Source organism: Lynx canadensis, chromosome C2 (genome assembly GCF_007474595.2).
Source record: "Lynx canadensis isolate LIC74 chromosome C2, mLynCan4.pri.v2, whole genome shotgun sequence".
NCBI lineage: Eukaryota > Metazoa > Chordata > Mammalia > Carnivora > Felidae > Lynx > Lynx canadensis.
In genome coordinates, this window is record NC_044311.2 from 87,972,613 (window position 1) to 87,985,719 (window position 13,107).

The window sequence follows — 13,107 nt, forward strand, 5'->3', positions numbered from 1 at the left end:
TGGCTTCATAATCTTGATGTTGAGTGGTTTGTACTTATGTAACTTTTTGAATTTTTTTTGGTTGAAGTATTTCCTTCTATCTCTTATTTTTTCTTTTAGTAGCTAAACATACAACTTATACTTACTAAAAATGTCTTCCTGCCATTTGTAACAATGTGGATGGAACTGGGGGGTATTACGCTAAGTGAAATAAGTCAGCCAGAGAAAGGCAGATATCCTATGTTTTTTCACTCATATGTGGAACTTGAGAAATTTAACAGAATACCATGGGGGATGGGAAGGAGAAAAGTAGTTTCAAACAGAGAGAGGCAAACCATAAAAGACTCTTAAATACAGAGAACAAACTGAGGGTTGATGGGGGCAGGGATGGGTGATGGGTATTGAAGAGGGCATTTGTTGGGATGAGCACTGGGATGTAGGAGATGTATCACGGCAATCTACCCCCAAAACCAAGAGCACACTATATACACTGTATATTAGTTAACTTGACAATAAATTATATTAAAAAAAGTCTTATTTGACAACTGAGTGACTTCTGGTTTTTTTTTTTTTTTTTTTTTTTACACTAATAATTCTATTCCATTGGTTCCATTGGGTTGGCTTTTAGTTCTCTGTCCTTTTTATCTTCTTTTAGCATTTTACCTTCTCCTTTTTTTATTCAGCATTTTGGGGGCATTTCCTAAATTTATTCATCATTTAATTTTTTGCAATATCACATAGCTTTTTCTGTCCTTATAGCACATGGGTTTAATTTTCTGTACAAATTATCATTGCAGGTTTTACTGTAGTTTTTTCTTTTTCTTTTTTTCTGTATGTTTTGGTGCATCCATCTTGCTACTTCTGTCTCTTGTTAACCTGAAAATAAAGAGCCACAGTAAAAGGCAAACTAATGTTTATTTGGAATCAGAGAATTGTAATTTGAGGAATACAGATTCAGGTAGAAAACCCAAATAGTATCCTGCTTCTAGGGTGAAATTAAGAGGCTTATAAGGAAAAAGAAGGCAGGGGGCAGTTACATGAGTTAAAAGGGGAAAAAAAGGCTAAACTCTTGGCTATACATTGATTTACTACAGACTCTATCTTTGGAAAGTCCATAACCTTCTGAACTTGTGATCAGGGTACCTGTTCTGCTGGCTTCTCAAGTAGTTGCTTAAAACATGTGCTGTTTTGCCTAGTCCAAAGGTTTTGGTTGAGTTCAAACAGACACGGATAAGGCAATTTCTCTGCAGTGGTTGCTTGGCTCCCTTTTAAAATGGCTCCATTCATGTCAATTTTTCACATTCTTCTTCACAAACTGCTCTCAGTTTTAATGTAGTGCAGTATTTTTAATTAAAACCCACCTCTGAACTTTGAGAGAGAGCAAGTGGAAAACCCCCAAAGCATAGCAACTATCACATGGTCTCACTTTATCTTCCTTGTTTAGACTTGGAGTTACTTTGGTATTTTCAAGAACTTTCTTCAGTGGCACACTTTCCACACATACAGCCTTTGAAGCAATAGTGGTGTGTTTATTCTCTTTGGTTCTTTAGCATAGACTTGGGCATGTTTTAGCAGGAAGTGAAAGTCTGCTCTTAAACCTTGCTGCTGTCTCACAAGTGGAGCCTTTTAACCACTGCCAAAATGTTTAGGCAAATTTAGAGTTGAATATAAGACAACTTCTGGTTTTGTTTTGTTTTTTAATTTTTAAATTTAACCTGCCTATTGAAAATCATGCCTTTTGGCATATGTATAGTATTTTCTTTTTGAGAGAGTGATTTGAGTTTGGTAAAACCAAAATTAGATATTAATATTGAGGATTATTTATCTCTATATAAAATGTTTTTAGATTTTTTCTTAGACATTTTTAAAGATGTTTATTTATTTTGAGAGAGAGAGAGAGAGAGAAAGAGAGAGAGAACACATGCATAATCAGGATAGGGGAGAGAGAGAATCCCAAGCAGGCTCCACATTGATTGTGGAGCCCCACACAGGGCTTGATCTCAGGACTGTGAGATCATGACTGGAGCCAGAATCGAGAATGGGATGCCTAACTGACTGAGCCACCCAGGAGCACCTTCGTAGGCATTTCTATATTGATTTATTCTTGGTCACTTACACAGAATGTCTATGTTTTAATAATTAAATGTGCGATACTTGTTACAATAGCTTTGGAAAAGTTTGATGTGCTACAAAATGCTGCTAATGAGATGTATATCATTTGCTGCTATCATTTAGCAACCCCTAGCAACTCAAGAAATGTGAGAAACTTGGGGTGCCTGGGTGGCTCGGTCCCAACTCTTGATTTCAGCTCAGGTCATGATCTTACATTTGTGCGACAGCACAGAGTCTGCTTGGGATTCTCTCTCTCCCTCTTTCTCTACCCCTTCCCTATTCACACACACTCTCTCAAAATAAATAAAGTTAAAAAAAAAATAAGAAATTTGCTTGAAATATATACCAGTAATGGATTTGATTATAACAGCTGTTAATTTTTTTTTCTTAATACCGTCTTAAAGGTTTTGTTGTTGTTCTTCCATTAATTTTTGTCCAGATGACAGAAAATAATTTTGGGTTGAAGAAGATAGAAATTAGTGTTTCAGAAGCAGAAAAGCGAACTGGAAGAAATGCCATGAACATGCAAGAAACATATACTGCTTACCTCATTGAAACAAGGTGAGTGATGAGAATTAGGCCTAGATTTAGTTAGAAAAAGCTTTGTTTGGTAGCTGTTGATGCAAATTATGTTGTATAATGGAATTGTTTACATGTTATTGTCTTTTTAGGTATTTGGTTTTTTGTTTCTTTTTAACAGATAAAGTAAATAGGTATGTCTTTTACTATAGTCCACTTGGCAGCTATATACATATATATATATATATATATATGCATATATATATATATATTTTTTTTTTTTTTTAAGTTCATTATTTTGAGAGAGAGAGCGGGAGACAGAGGATCTGAAGTGGACTCTGTACTGACAGCAGAGAGCCTGCAGGGCTCGAAGTGAGAGCATGACCTGAGCCAAAGTCAGATGCTTAACCAACTGAGCCACGCAGGCGCCCCAGTAGCTATATTTTAATGTACTTATGTTGGAGGTAAAGAGCAGGTTATGGAATACTTGTGGGACCTGGAATGTTACTTGACATATGCTTTGGTGGAGTTTTTGTGTTACTCATAATAATTCCCACGCACTTTTGAGAAAGGAGACCAGGTTCCCAGGGGTGTATGAAGTAGACTTAGGTAAATAAGAGAGGTATAGGAAGAGAGAATATGGCTTGAGTCAGTAAAAAGTTAACAGAATTGATTGAGACTAGAGCTTTAGACTTTGGGGTAAATTGAACAGATAAGAGTAAATCATGGAGTAAGAAATCAAAACTCATCAGAAAAATGTTCTTCTACCTCATAAGGAAAAAGTTAAAGGGATTAGACTATTTTGTCTAGAGAAAGACAAGGCAAGACTCTATTTTGCCAATTACAAACAATTTATATAAAGACAAAATACTGACCAGTTCTTTTCTCTCTGCAGAGACTGAGCAGAAGTGCTTTCAGTTAAAATAAAGATGGTGCGAGGGGCACCTGGGTGGCTCAGTCAGTTAAGCATCCGACTTCAGCCCGGGTCATGATCTTGCAGATTTATGGGTTTGGTCCCTGCCTCGGGCTCTGTGCTGACAGCTCAGAGCCTGGAGCCTGCTTTGGATTCTGTGTCTGCCTTTCTCTCTCTGCCCCTCCCCTGCTGATGCTCTGTCTCTCAAAAATAAATAAACGTTAAAGAAAAATTTTTTTTAAATAAAGATGTGCGAGATTTTTTGACAGTAAGTAAAATAAAATAATAGAACTACCAGACCTAGTTGATAAAGGGTTATAACCATATTTTAATGTGAATACATTTTTAAGGAAAAAACCTTTTAACCCTTGCATTTTCATAGGTTTACCGAAAGTCACTGAGCTTGCCTTAAGGCTGAACCCTGTGACTTTTCAAGACTTCTCCAGGTCTGTGGTTCTACCCAAAATAAAAGTTAAAATCTTGGTAAATGTTGTTTAATGTATAGGCAATTCTGAAACCTTCTTTGTAAGTATAGTTTTCTTTCTTCCACCAAAAAGAGAAAAAAAGAAAAAAAAAAAGACTCTTCCCCAAACCAGAGAAAATTTACATTACAGTAGGAACTTTAGGAACAGAAAGAGGTAAGGTTGGTCTTTTTAAAATAAGGTCATTTTGCTTTTGTTTTTGTTTTCTGTGTGTGTGTGTTTTAAGTTTTTATTTTAATTCCAGTTAGTAACAGAGTGTTGTATTAGTTTCAGATGTACCATGTAGTAATTCAACACTCCTGTATATCACCCTGTGCTCATCATGATAAGTGCACTCCTTAATCACCTATTTAACCCATCTCCCCACCAAAATTAGGTAATTTTGTGACCTACATATCTACATATGTGTATCACAGAGATTTTTAAAACTTAGGTTCATTAGGCTCTACGCCCAATGTGGGGCTTGAACTCAGAACCCTGGGATCAAGAGTTGAATACCAACTGAGCCAGCCACGCACCCCTCACAGAGATTTTTAAAGTCATTAAAAAAAAATATGGTCCCATCAGAGGGTTTTATTTCTGTTTTTTTTTTAAGTTAGATTAGTGACTTAAAAAAATCATACTTTAGAAATTAGTGTAAAAAAAATAGAAATTAGTGTTAACTGTAGCTTACCTTTACTTAAATTATTTTTTCCTGTGTTCTTGTTTTTGAGGTATAATGACCTATAACATATTAACTTCAGATATTGTAACGTTATGTTGCAGTATTTGTATGTATTGTGAAGTGATTACAAGTCTGATTAACATCTGTCACTATACAGTTAACAAAACTTTTTTTCTTTTAATGAGAACTTTTAAGATTTACTCTCTTAACAACTTTAAAGTATGCAGTACAGTATTTTTTTTTCTTTTTATTTATTTTTTTTTTATTAAATTTTTTTTTTTTTTCAACGTTTATTTATTTTTGGGACAGAGAGAGACAGAGCATGAACGGGGGAGGGGCAGAGAGAGAGGGAGACACAGAATGGGAAACAGGCTCCAGGCTCTGAGCCATCAGCCCAGAGCCTGATGCGGGGCTCGAACTCACGGACCGCGAGACCGCGAGATCGTGACCTGGCTGAAGTCGGACGCTTAACCGACTGCGCCACCCAGGCGCCCCTCTTTTTATTTTTTTTTAAATTAAAAAAAATTTTTTTTTTTTTCACGAGATCGTGACCTGGCTGAAGTCGGACGCTTAACCGACTGCGCCACCCAGGCGCCCCTGCAGTACAGTATTAACTGTAGTCACTGTTGTAAATTCTTAAATTGAAAACTAAAAAGTATATTTTTATTTTTAGTATGTATTTTATCAGTTGAGCAATGAAATTAACTGTTGATTACTTTCACTGCTAGAAGAGAATCTTGATTTGAATAATCTGGAATAATTTATAGTTTTTTATTTTTCTTTTTTTCTCTAAATTTTTAAAATAATTTTTAAAAATTATTTTATTTTAGTGTTTATTTAATTTGAAAGAGAGAGAGTGCGAGTGGGGAAGGGGCAGAGAGAGAGGGAGAGAGAATCCTAAGCAGGATCTGTGCTGTCAGCACAGAGCCTGATGCATGGCTTGATCCCACAAACTGTGAGATCATGACCTGAGCTGACATCAAGAGTTGGACACTTAACCGACTGAGCCACGCAGGTGCCCCATAGTTGTTTACTTTTGAGTTTGAACTGAATACAGTATCATAATATGAAACTAGGAGTTAAAATTGACCATACTTGAGTAAGGTAGCTATACTCTGAATAAATAAATAAGTGGATCATCATCAAATGTGCGGTACACAAAAGGGATTATTGAGTTGACTTTCACAATTGTATTTTAATATAAATTTGTATTTATTTATCTACCCTAGTATTTTTCATGGACCTGTAAGTTTAATTTAAAACAGTGTTTCTTAGGTGGGAATGCAAGCTGGTGCAGCCACTCTGGAAAACAGTATGGAGGTTCCTCAAAAAACTAAAAATAGAACCACCCTACGACCCAGCAATTGCACTATTAGGCATTTATCCGAGGGATACAGGTGTGCTGTTTCAAAAGGACACATGGCACCCCCATGTTTATAGCAGCACTATCAACAATAGCCAAAGTATGGAAAGAGCCCAAATGTCACATCAATGGATGAATGGATAAAGAAAATGTATATATATATACAATGGAGTGTTACTCGGCAATCAAAAAGAATGAAATCTTGCCATTTGCAACTACGTGGATGGAACTGGAGGGTATTATGCTAAGTGAAATTAGTCAGAGAAAGACAAAAATCATATGACTTCACTCATATGAGGACTTTAAGACACAAAACAGGGGCGCCTGGGTGGCGCAGTTGGTTAAGCGTCCGACTTCAGCCAGGTCACGATCTCGCGGTCCGTGAGTTCGAGCCCCACGTCGGGCTCTGGGCTGATGGCTCAGAGCCTGGAGCCTGTTTCCGATTCTGTGTCTCCCTCTCTCTCTGCCCCTCCCCCGTTCATGCTCTGTCTCTCTCTGTCCCAAAAATAAATAAACGTTGAAAAAAAAAAATTAAAAAAAAAATAAGACACAAAACAGATGAATATAAGGGAAGGGAAACAAAAATAATATAAAAACAGGGAGGGGAACAAAACAGAAGAGAATATGGAGAACGTACTGAGGGTTGCTGGAGGGGTTGTGGGAGGGGGGATGGGCTAAATGAGTAAGGGGCATTAAGGAATCTACTCCTGAAATCATTGCTTCACTATATGCTAACTAATTTGGATGTAAATTTTAAAAAATAAAAAAGTTAAAAAAAATAAAATGGATTTTACAATTAAAAACAAAACAAAACAGTGGTTCTTAGGGGTTCCTGGCTGGTTCAATTGGTGGAGCATGTGACTGTTGATCTCGAGGTTGTAAATTCAATCCCACATTGGGTGTAAAGATTACTTAAAAATAAAATCATAAAAAAAAAAATAACCACATACAAAAGAAAACCGCATGGTTTTTAAACTTTAAAGTACATAGGAATCACTTGCTACAGGGTTTTGGGTGAGGTCCAGGAATTTACATTTTTTTAAGCAAAGCTTCAGGTGTTTTTTTTGTTTTTGTTTTTTTAATTATTTTTAAATTTATATCCAAGTTAGCATATAGTACAACAATGATTTCAGGAGTAGATTCCTTAATGCCCCTTACCCATTTAGCCCATCCCCCCTCCCTCAATCCCTCTAGCAACCCTCTGTTTGTTCTCTGTATTTGAGTCTGTTATGTTTTATCCCCCTCTGTTTTTGTATTATTTTTGCTTCCCTTCCCTTATGTTCGTTTCGTATCTTTAAGTCCTCATATGAGTGAAGTCGTATGATGTTTGTCTTTCTCTGACTGACTAATATCGCTTAGCATAATACCCTCTAGTTCCATCCATGTTGTTGCAAGTGGCAAGATTTCATTCCTTTTGATTGCCAAATAATAGTCCATTGTATATATATATGTGTGTGTGTGTGTGTATTATATTATATATATATATATATATATATATATATACATACACACATATATATATATACACCACATCTTTTTTATGCATTCATCCATTGATGGACATTTGGGTTCATTTCATACTTAGGCTATTGTCGATAGTGCTGCTATAAACATTGGAGTGCTGTGCTTCTTTGAAACAGCACACCTGTATCCTTTGGGTAAATACCTAGTAGTGCAATTGCTGGGTCATAGGGTAGTTTTATTTTTAATTTTTTGAGGAACCTCCATACTGTTTTCCAGAGTGGCTACACCAGTTTGCATGCCCACCAGCAGTGCAAAAGGGTTCCTCTTTCTCTGCATCCTCGTCAACTTCTGTTGTTGACTCAGTTGTTAATTTTAGCTATTCTGAAGGGTGTGAGGTAGTATCTCATTGTGGTCTTGATTTGTATTTCCTGATGATGAGTGATGTTGAGCGTCTTTTCATGTGTCGGTTTGCCATCTGGATGTCTTCTTTGGAGAAGTGTCTATTCATGTCTTTTGCCCATTTCTTCACTGGATTATTTGTTTTTTGGGTGTTGAGTTTGATAAGTTCTTTATAAATTTTAGATACTAACTGTTTATCTGGTGTGTCATTTGCAAATATCTTTTCCCATTCCATTGGTTGCCTTTTAATTTTGCTGATTGTTTCCTTTGCTGTGCAGAAGCTTTTTATTTTGATGAGGTCCCAATAGTTTATTTTTGCTTTTGTTTCCCTTGCCTCTGGAGACATATCAAGTAAGAAGTTGCTGCAGCCAAGGTCAAAGAGGTTTTTGCCTGCTTTCTTCTCTAGGATTTTGATGGCTTCCTGTCTTATGTTTAAGTCTTTCATCCATTTTGAGTTTGTGTATGGTGTAAGAAAGTGGTCCAGGTTCATTTTTCTGCATGTCACTGTCCAGTTTTCCCAATAACCATTTGCTGGAGAGACTGTCTTTATTCCATTGGTTTGTCAAAGATTAGGCGGCCATATGTTTGTGGGTCCATTTCTGGTTCTCTATTCTGTTCCATTGATCTGAGTGTCTGTTCTTGTGCCAGTACCATACTGTCTTGATTACAGCTTTGTAATACAGCTTGAAGTCCGGGATTGTGATGCTTCCAGCTTTGGTTCTCCTTTTCAGGATTGCTTTGGCCATTTGGGGTCTTTTCTGGTTTTGTACAAATTTTAGGATTGTTCTAGCTTTGTGAAGAATGCTGGTGTTATTATGATAGGGATTGCTAATCCAGATATATATATACACACACACACATATATATGTGTATATATATATATACACATATGTATATATATATATATACACACACATATATATGTGTATGTATATATATATACACATATATATGTGTGTGTATATATATATATATTTTTAGATACTATTCTTTTTTTTAAGATTTTTTTATGTTTGTTTATTTTTATTTTTATTTTTTAAACGTTTATTTATTTTAGAGACAGAGAGAGACAGAGCATGAACGGGGGAGGGTCAGAGAGAGAGAGGGAGACACAGAATCGGAAACAGGCTCCAGGCTCTGAGCTGTCAGCACAGAGCCCGACGCGAGGCTTGAACTCATGATCCGCGAGATCATGACCTGAGCCGAAGTCGGACGCTTAACCAACTGAGCCACCCAGGCGCCCCAGATAGATATATTTTTGAATTTATTTTTTAAATTTATATCCAAGTTAGTTAGCATATAGTGCAACAGTGATTTCGGGGCTAGATTCCTTAGTGCCCTTTACCCATTTAGCCCATCCCCCTTCCCACAACCCCTCCAGTAGTTCTCTGTTCTCCATATTTAAGAGTCTCTTATGTTTTGTTCCCGTTTTTATATTATTTTTGCTTCCCTTCCCTTATGTTCATCTGTTTTGTATCTTAATGTCCTCATTTGAGTGAAGTCGTATGATATTTGTCTTTCTCTGACTAATTTCGCTTAGCATAATACCCTCCAGTTCCATCCACGTAGTTGTAAATGACAAGATTTCATTCTTTTTGATTGCCGAGTAACACTCCATTGTATATATATACACCACATTTTCTTTATCCATTCATCCATTGATGGAAATTTGGGCTGTATTTGTATTTTTAATAAATAATAGAGATCTTATTCTGTTCCTTTTCAGGTCAGTTGAACATACTGATGGTCAAAGCGTCCTAACAGATTCACTATGGAGGCGGTATAGTGAATTTGAATTGTTGAGAAACTACCTTTTAGTTTACTATCCACATATTGTTGTGCCACCTCTACCAGAGAAAAGGGTAAGAAATGAAACAGCAGTACAGTTCAAAAGTATTTAGCATTGAGATTATGCTTCATGATTGTTTTGTTTACCTAGGCAGAATTTGTTTGGCATAAACTCTCTGCTGACAACATGGACCCGGATTTTGTGGAAAGACGACGGATTGGTTTAGAAAACTTTCTTTTGAGAGTTGCCTCACATCCCATCCTTTGTAGAGACAAAATCTTCTATTTGTTTTTAACACAGGTATCTTTCTTTAAGTCTTCAAAAAAAAATTCATTTTATTTTTTTCTTTTAAACTGTAGAATGCTTATGCTTAAGAATCTTTTTGGAGCAGCTTTATTAATATACATTCATTTAATTGTGTTTTTAAATTTGTTTTGATTTCAAAATTATTGGGTTATATCACTCTTTGGCTAACATTTTTATACTTAAGGATACTAAAGATGGTACTTTCTGGCATCACTTAAATGATATCAAAGTTAGTGTTTAGTTTTTTGAGGCCCAGATCTATAAACTCTTGGGTCCATCTTTTGGTAATCTTTTGAAATCTGGATTGTATATTTAACTTAGAAATGAATTCTTTTTTTTAACCCTTCTCTGGTCTCCCCTGAAAGAATAACAGAATAGTAGATGCTTAATCTATTTTATTTGGAGTATTCCTTACGTTTTTGTTTTTGTTTTTGTTTTTGTTTTTTTGCAATGATTTCTAAAATTAATTTTTAGGAAGGTAACTGGAAGGAGACCGTGAATGAAACTGGGTTTCAACTGAAGGTAAGAAAATTTGTATGAAATAATTTGACAAGTTCCTTTACAATTCCTAGCACAGTGCCTTGCACTTCGTGCGTACTTGGTATTTATTGAATGAACGAATGTTGGAAATTGGCTTTGCATCTAATATCATTGGTAAGGTTTTCAAAGAAACACTGTGAATTCACTTTGGATTTGTGTAATTTTAGTTACTAGTGAGATTATAGAGGGCATATTTATGAATTTCATTCTATTGGGAAGGAGTATTTTGAAGCAGTAATTGAGACACAAACTGTAGATTTTTCCTGCAGTATACTCATACACTTTGCATCTTTTTTTTTTTTTTTCTACTCCCGCTGTCTTTACCACTGCCACTCCAATTCTTGTGCACACACTTGCTCATTCTTTATCAGATATGAAAGACAGTTCTGAAGAATTGAGCTTGGGTTTCCCAGTCAGAGCAGACTAGAAGATGAGCCATGCATCGTGCTGCTTCTGTCTGCTGGGATGTGGTGGTCATCTTTGGGCATAGGAGTCATTTTGAATTGGTATCCGTTAGTGACACAGCTTTTCAAATTTAGTAATTATAATTAGTGTTTGGGAATGAAATTGTTATCTAAAAATTGAAAAATAAGGTATGGTGAGATGGCCACCCTAATTCCTGTCTACTCTCCCTATCGTCCCCCAAAGTAATGTAATATTGGCAAATTTTTAAAGTTTTCATCTCTTCTGTAAACTGAGTAGGTAAGTAGAAAAATGTAATGTAAATTTATATAATCTATAAATTTATAAAACAATTCATATGATAGTACAGTAACAAAAGTTCAATAGGTCTTGGCAACAAGAACAAAATGTCTTTATAGTAGTTTTGAAAACACCCCCTGGAGATTTATGTATTGGCACATAGGTATTTGAAATTTAGCACAAAAAACTAGAAAGAGAAAAATTTGTTTCTGCATGGAAAATATAATCAAGTATCTAATTCTGTCATAAGCCGATTCTAATTTATAAACATTTTGTTGGCAGGTTGCATGAAAACATTAGAATCTTCTTGGCTATAATTCATTACTTTATGGCACTCAGAATACTTGAATTTTAATTTAGAGTTGGATTTGAAATAACTCAAAACTTTGAAAAATGTTTATATTTTGATAGGGTTTTCTGAGAACTAGTCCAAGATGTTAGCATCTGATATTAAGGAAAAGAGAAAAGTAAAACATAGTTGTTTTGGTGACTTCTCTTTATGTAATAGTCAAGATTTAGTCACTAGTTTAGAAATCAGCAATCATTTGTCCTTGCACCTAGGTTTTGGCCATGACTTTGGTGACTTTGAAAAAGCTCTGGAGTTTCTTCCATCTATATAGACTATGCTGTTTACTGAGTGCATTGAATCTTGTGTATAGGTGCTATTTAAGAGTTTAGTTAAAATGTTTCATGTTTGGGTTGCCTTATGGTATAACCTCAGTTTCACTTTTAGAAAGTCTTTGAAAGGTAATACTTAATGTGCAGTATTAATAATTTGAAATCAGGCTTTTAAATGGAGCAGAAAATAAGATGTTATGAGGAGAGTTTAGAAATCCTTACATCCTGCTGTATTCCTTATTTTGTTGTGACTGTTTCTTATTTTAAGTTTTGTTGTAAGATAGAATGTTTTTAGACCACCTCACACATATATGTACGTGCGTACATGCATATACACAAACATGTATGTGAGGTTTGTATATATATGTGTGTGTGTGTGTGTTATTATCCCATGTTACCTCTGTGTTTGGTTATAAATTTTGTAATTATGTAAAATTGGTTGGTAAAGGAAGTATTGGAAACTATTTCTGTGAAAAAAAGATTGTTCTGAATCAGACCAAATATTTATATTTTAACCTTGGCCTTTGGATTGTCATTCTCAGATTGAAATGTCACCTTACTTTAGTTTTCCTTTTCTCACACACGTTTAATTTAATATGTAGTTTTGGCCTACTAGATTAATATTTTCTTAAAAATATTTAATTATTTTACCCAGCAAGATAATTATAAAAATCTGTGTTTTTATCAGTGCTGTATTTAATACAAACATGAGCACTAACTCTTCATCACTGCTCTGTGTTGGTGTTCTTTGTCTTGTGTATTTATATAAATATTCATGTTAACCAATTCAGTAAAAGGAGAGCAAAGAGTTTAGAGTAGCGAACATATAAACTAGTTGATTTAGAATAAGGTGATACTGTTTTAACTCCATTAACTCAGTAAGTTACTGTCATGAAAGTGTCATCCATATGCCCAGATCTTAAATGAATTTAGGTTAACTCAGAGAATCCAGGACCCTGTCTGTTGCTTGGAGTAGAGCCTGCCAATGCCCATAGTCCAGACTTCGAAAATTTCTGCTAGAGGCACCTGGGTGGTTCAGTTGGTTGAGGCCTAGGTCCTGATCTCACAGTTGTGGGATTGAGCCCCTGCATTGGGCTCTCTGCTGAGCGTGGAGCTGGCTTGAGATTCTCTTTTCTATCTGTTTCTCTCTCTCACCCTCCCTCCCCCTTTGCCCCTCTCCCCTGCTTGCTCGCTCACTCTCTCAAAATAAATAAACTTTAAAATTTCTGCTAATCTGTATATTACACGGAAGTTCTC

General features: G+C 35.6%; 1 protein-coding gene across 1 annotated transcript in view; it reads left to right on the top strand.

The window, feature by feature from the left end:
* Positions 1–13,107, top strand: part of SNX4 (sorting nexin 4) — a 71,578-nt gene that overhangs the window by 12,692 nt on the left and 45,779 nt on the right. Inside the window, exons 2-5 of the mRNA XM_030329613.2 lie at positions 2,531–2,652; positions 9,622–9,757; positions 9,835–9,984; positions 10,465–10,512. Coding sequence (XP_030185473.1) covers positions 2,531–2,652; positions 9,622–9,757; positions 9,835–9,984; positions 10,465–10,512 — 456 coding nt within the window. The remainder of the gene's footprint in view (positions 1–2,530; positions 2,653–9,621; positions 9,758–9,834; positions 9,985–10,464; positions 10,513–13,107) is intronic.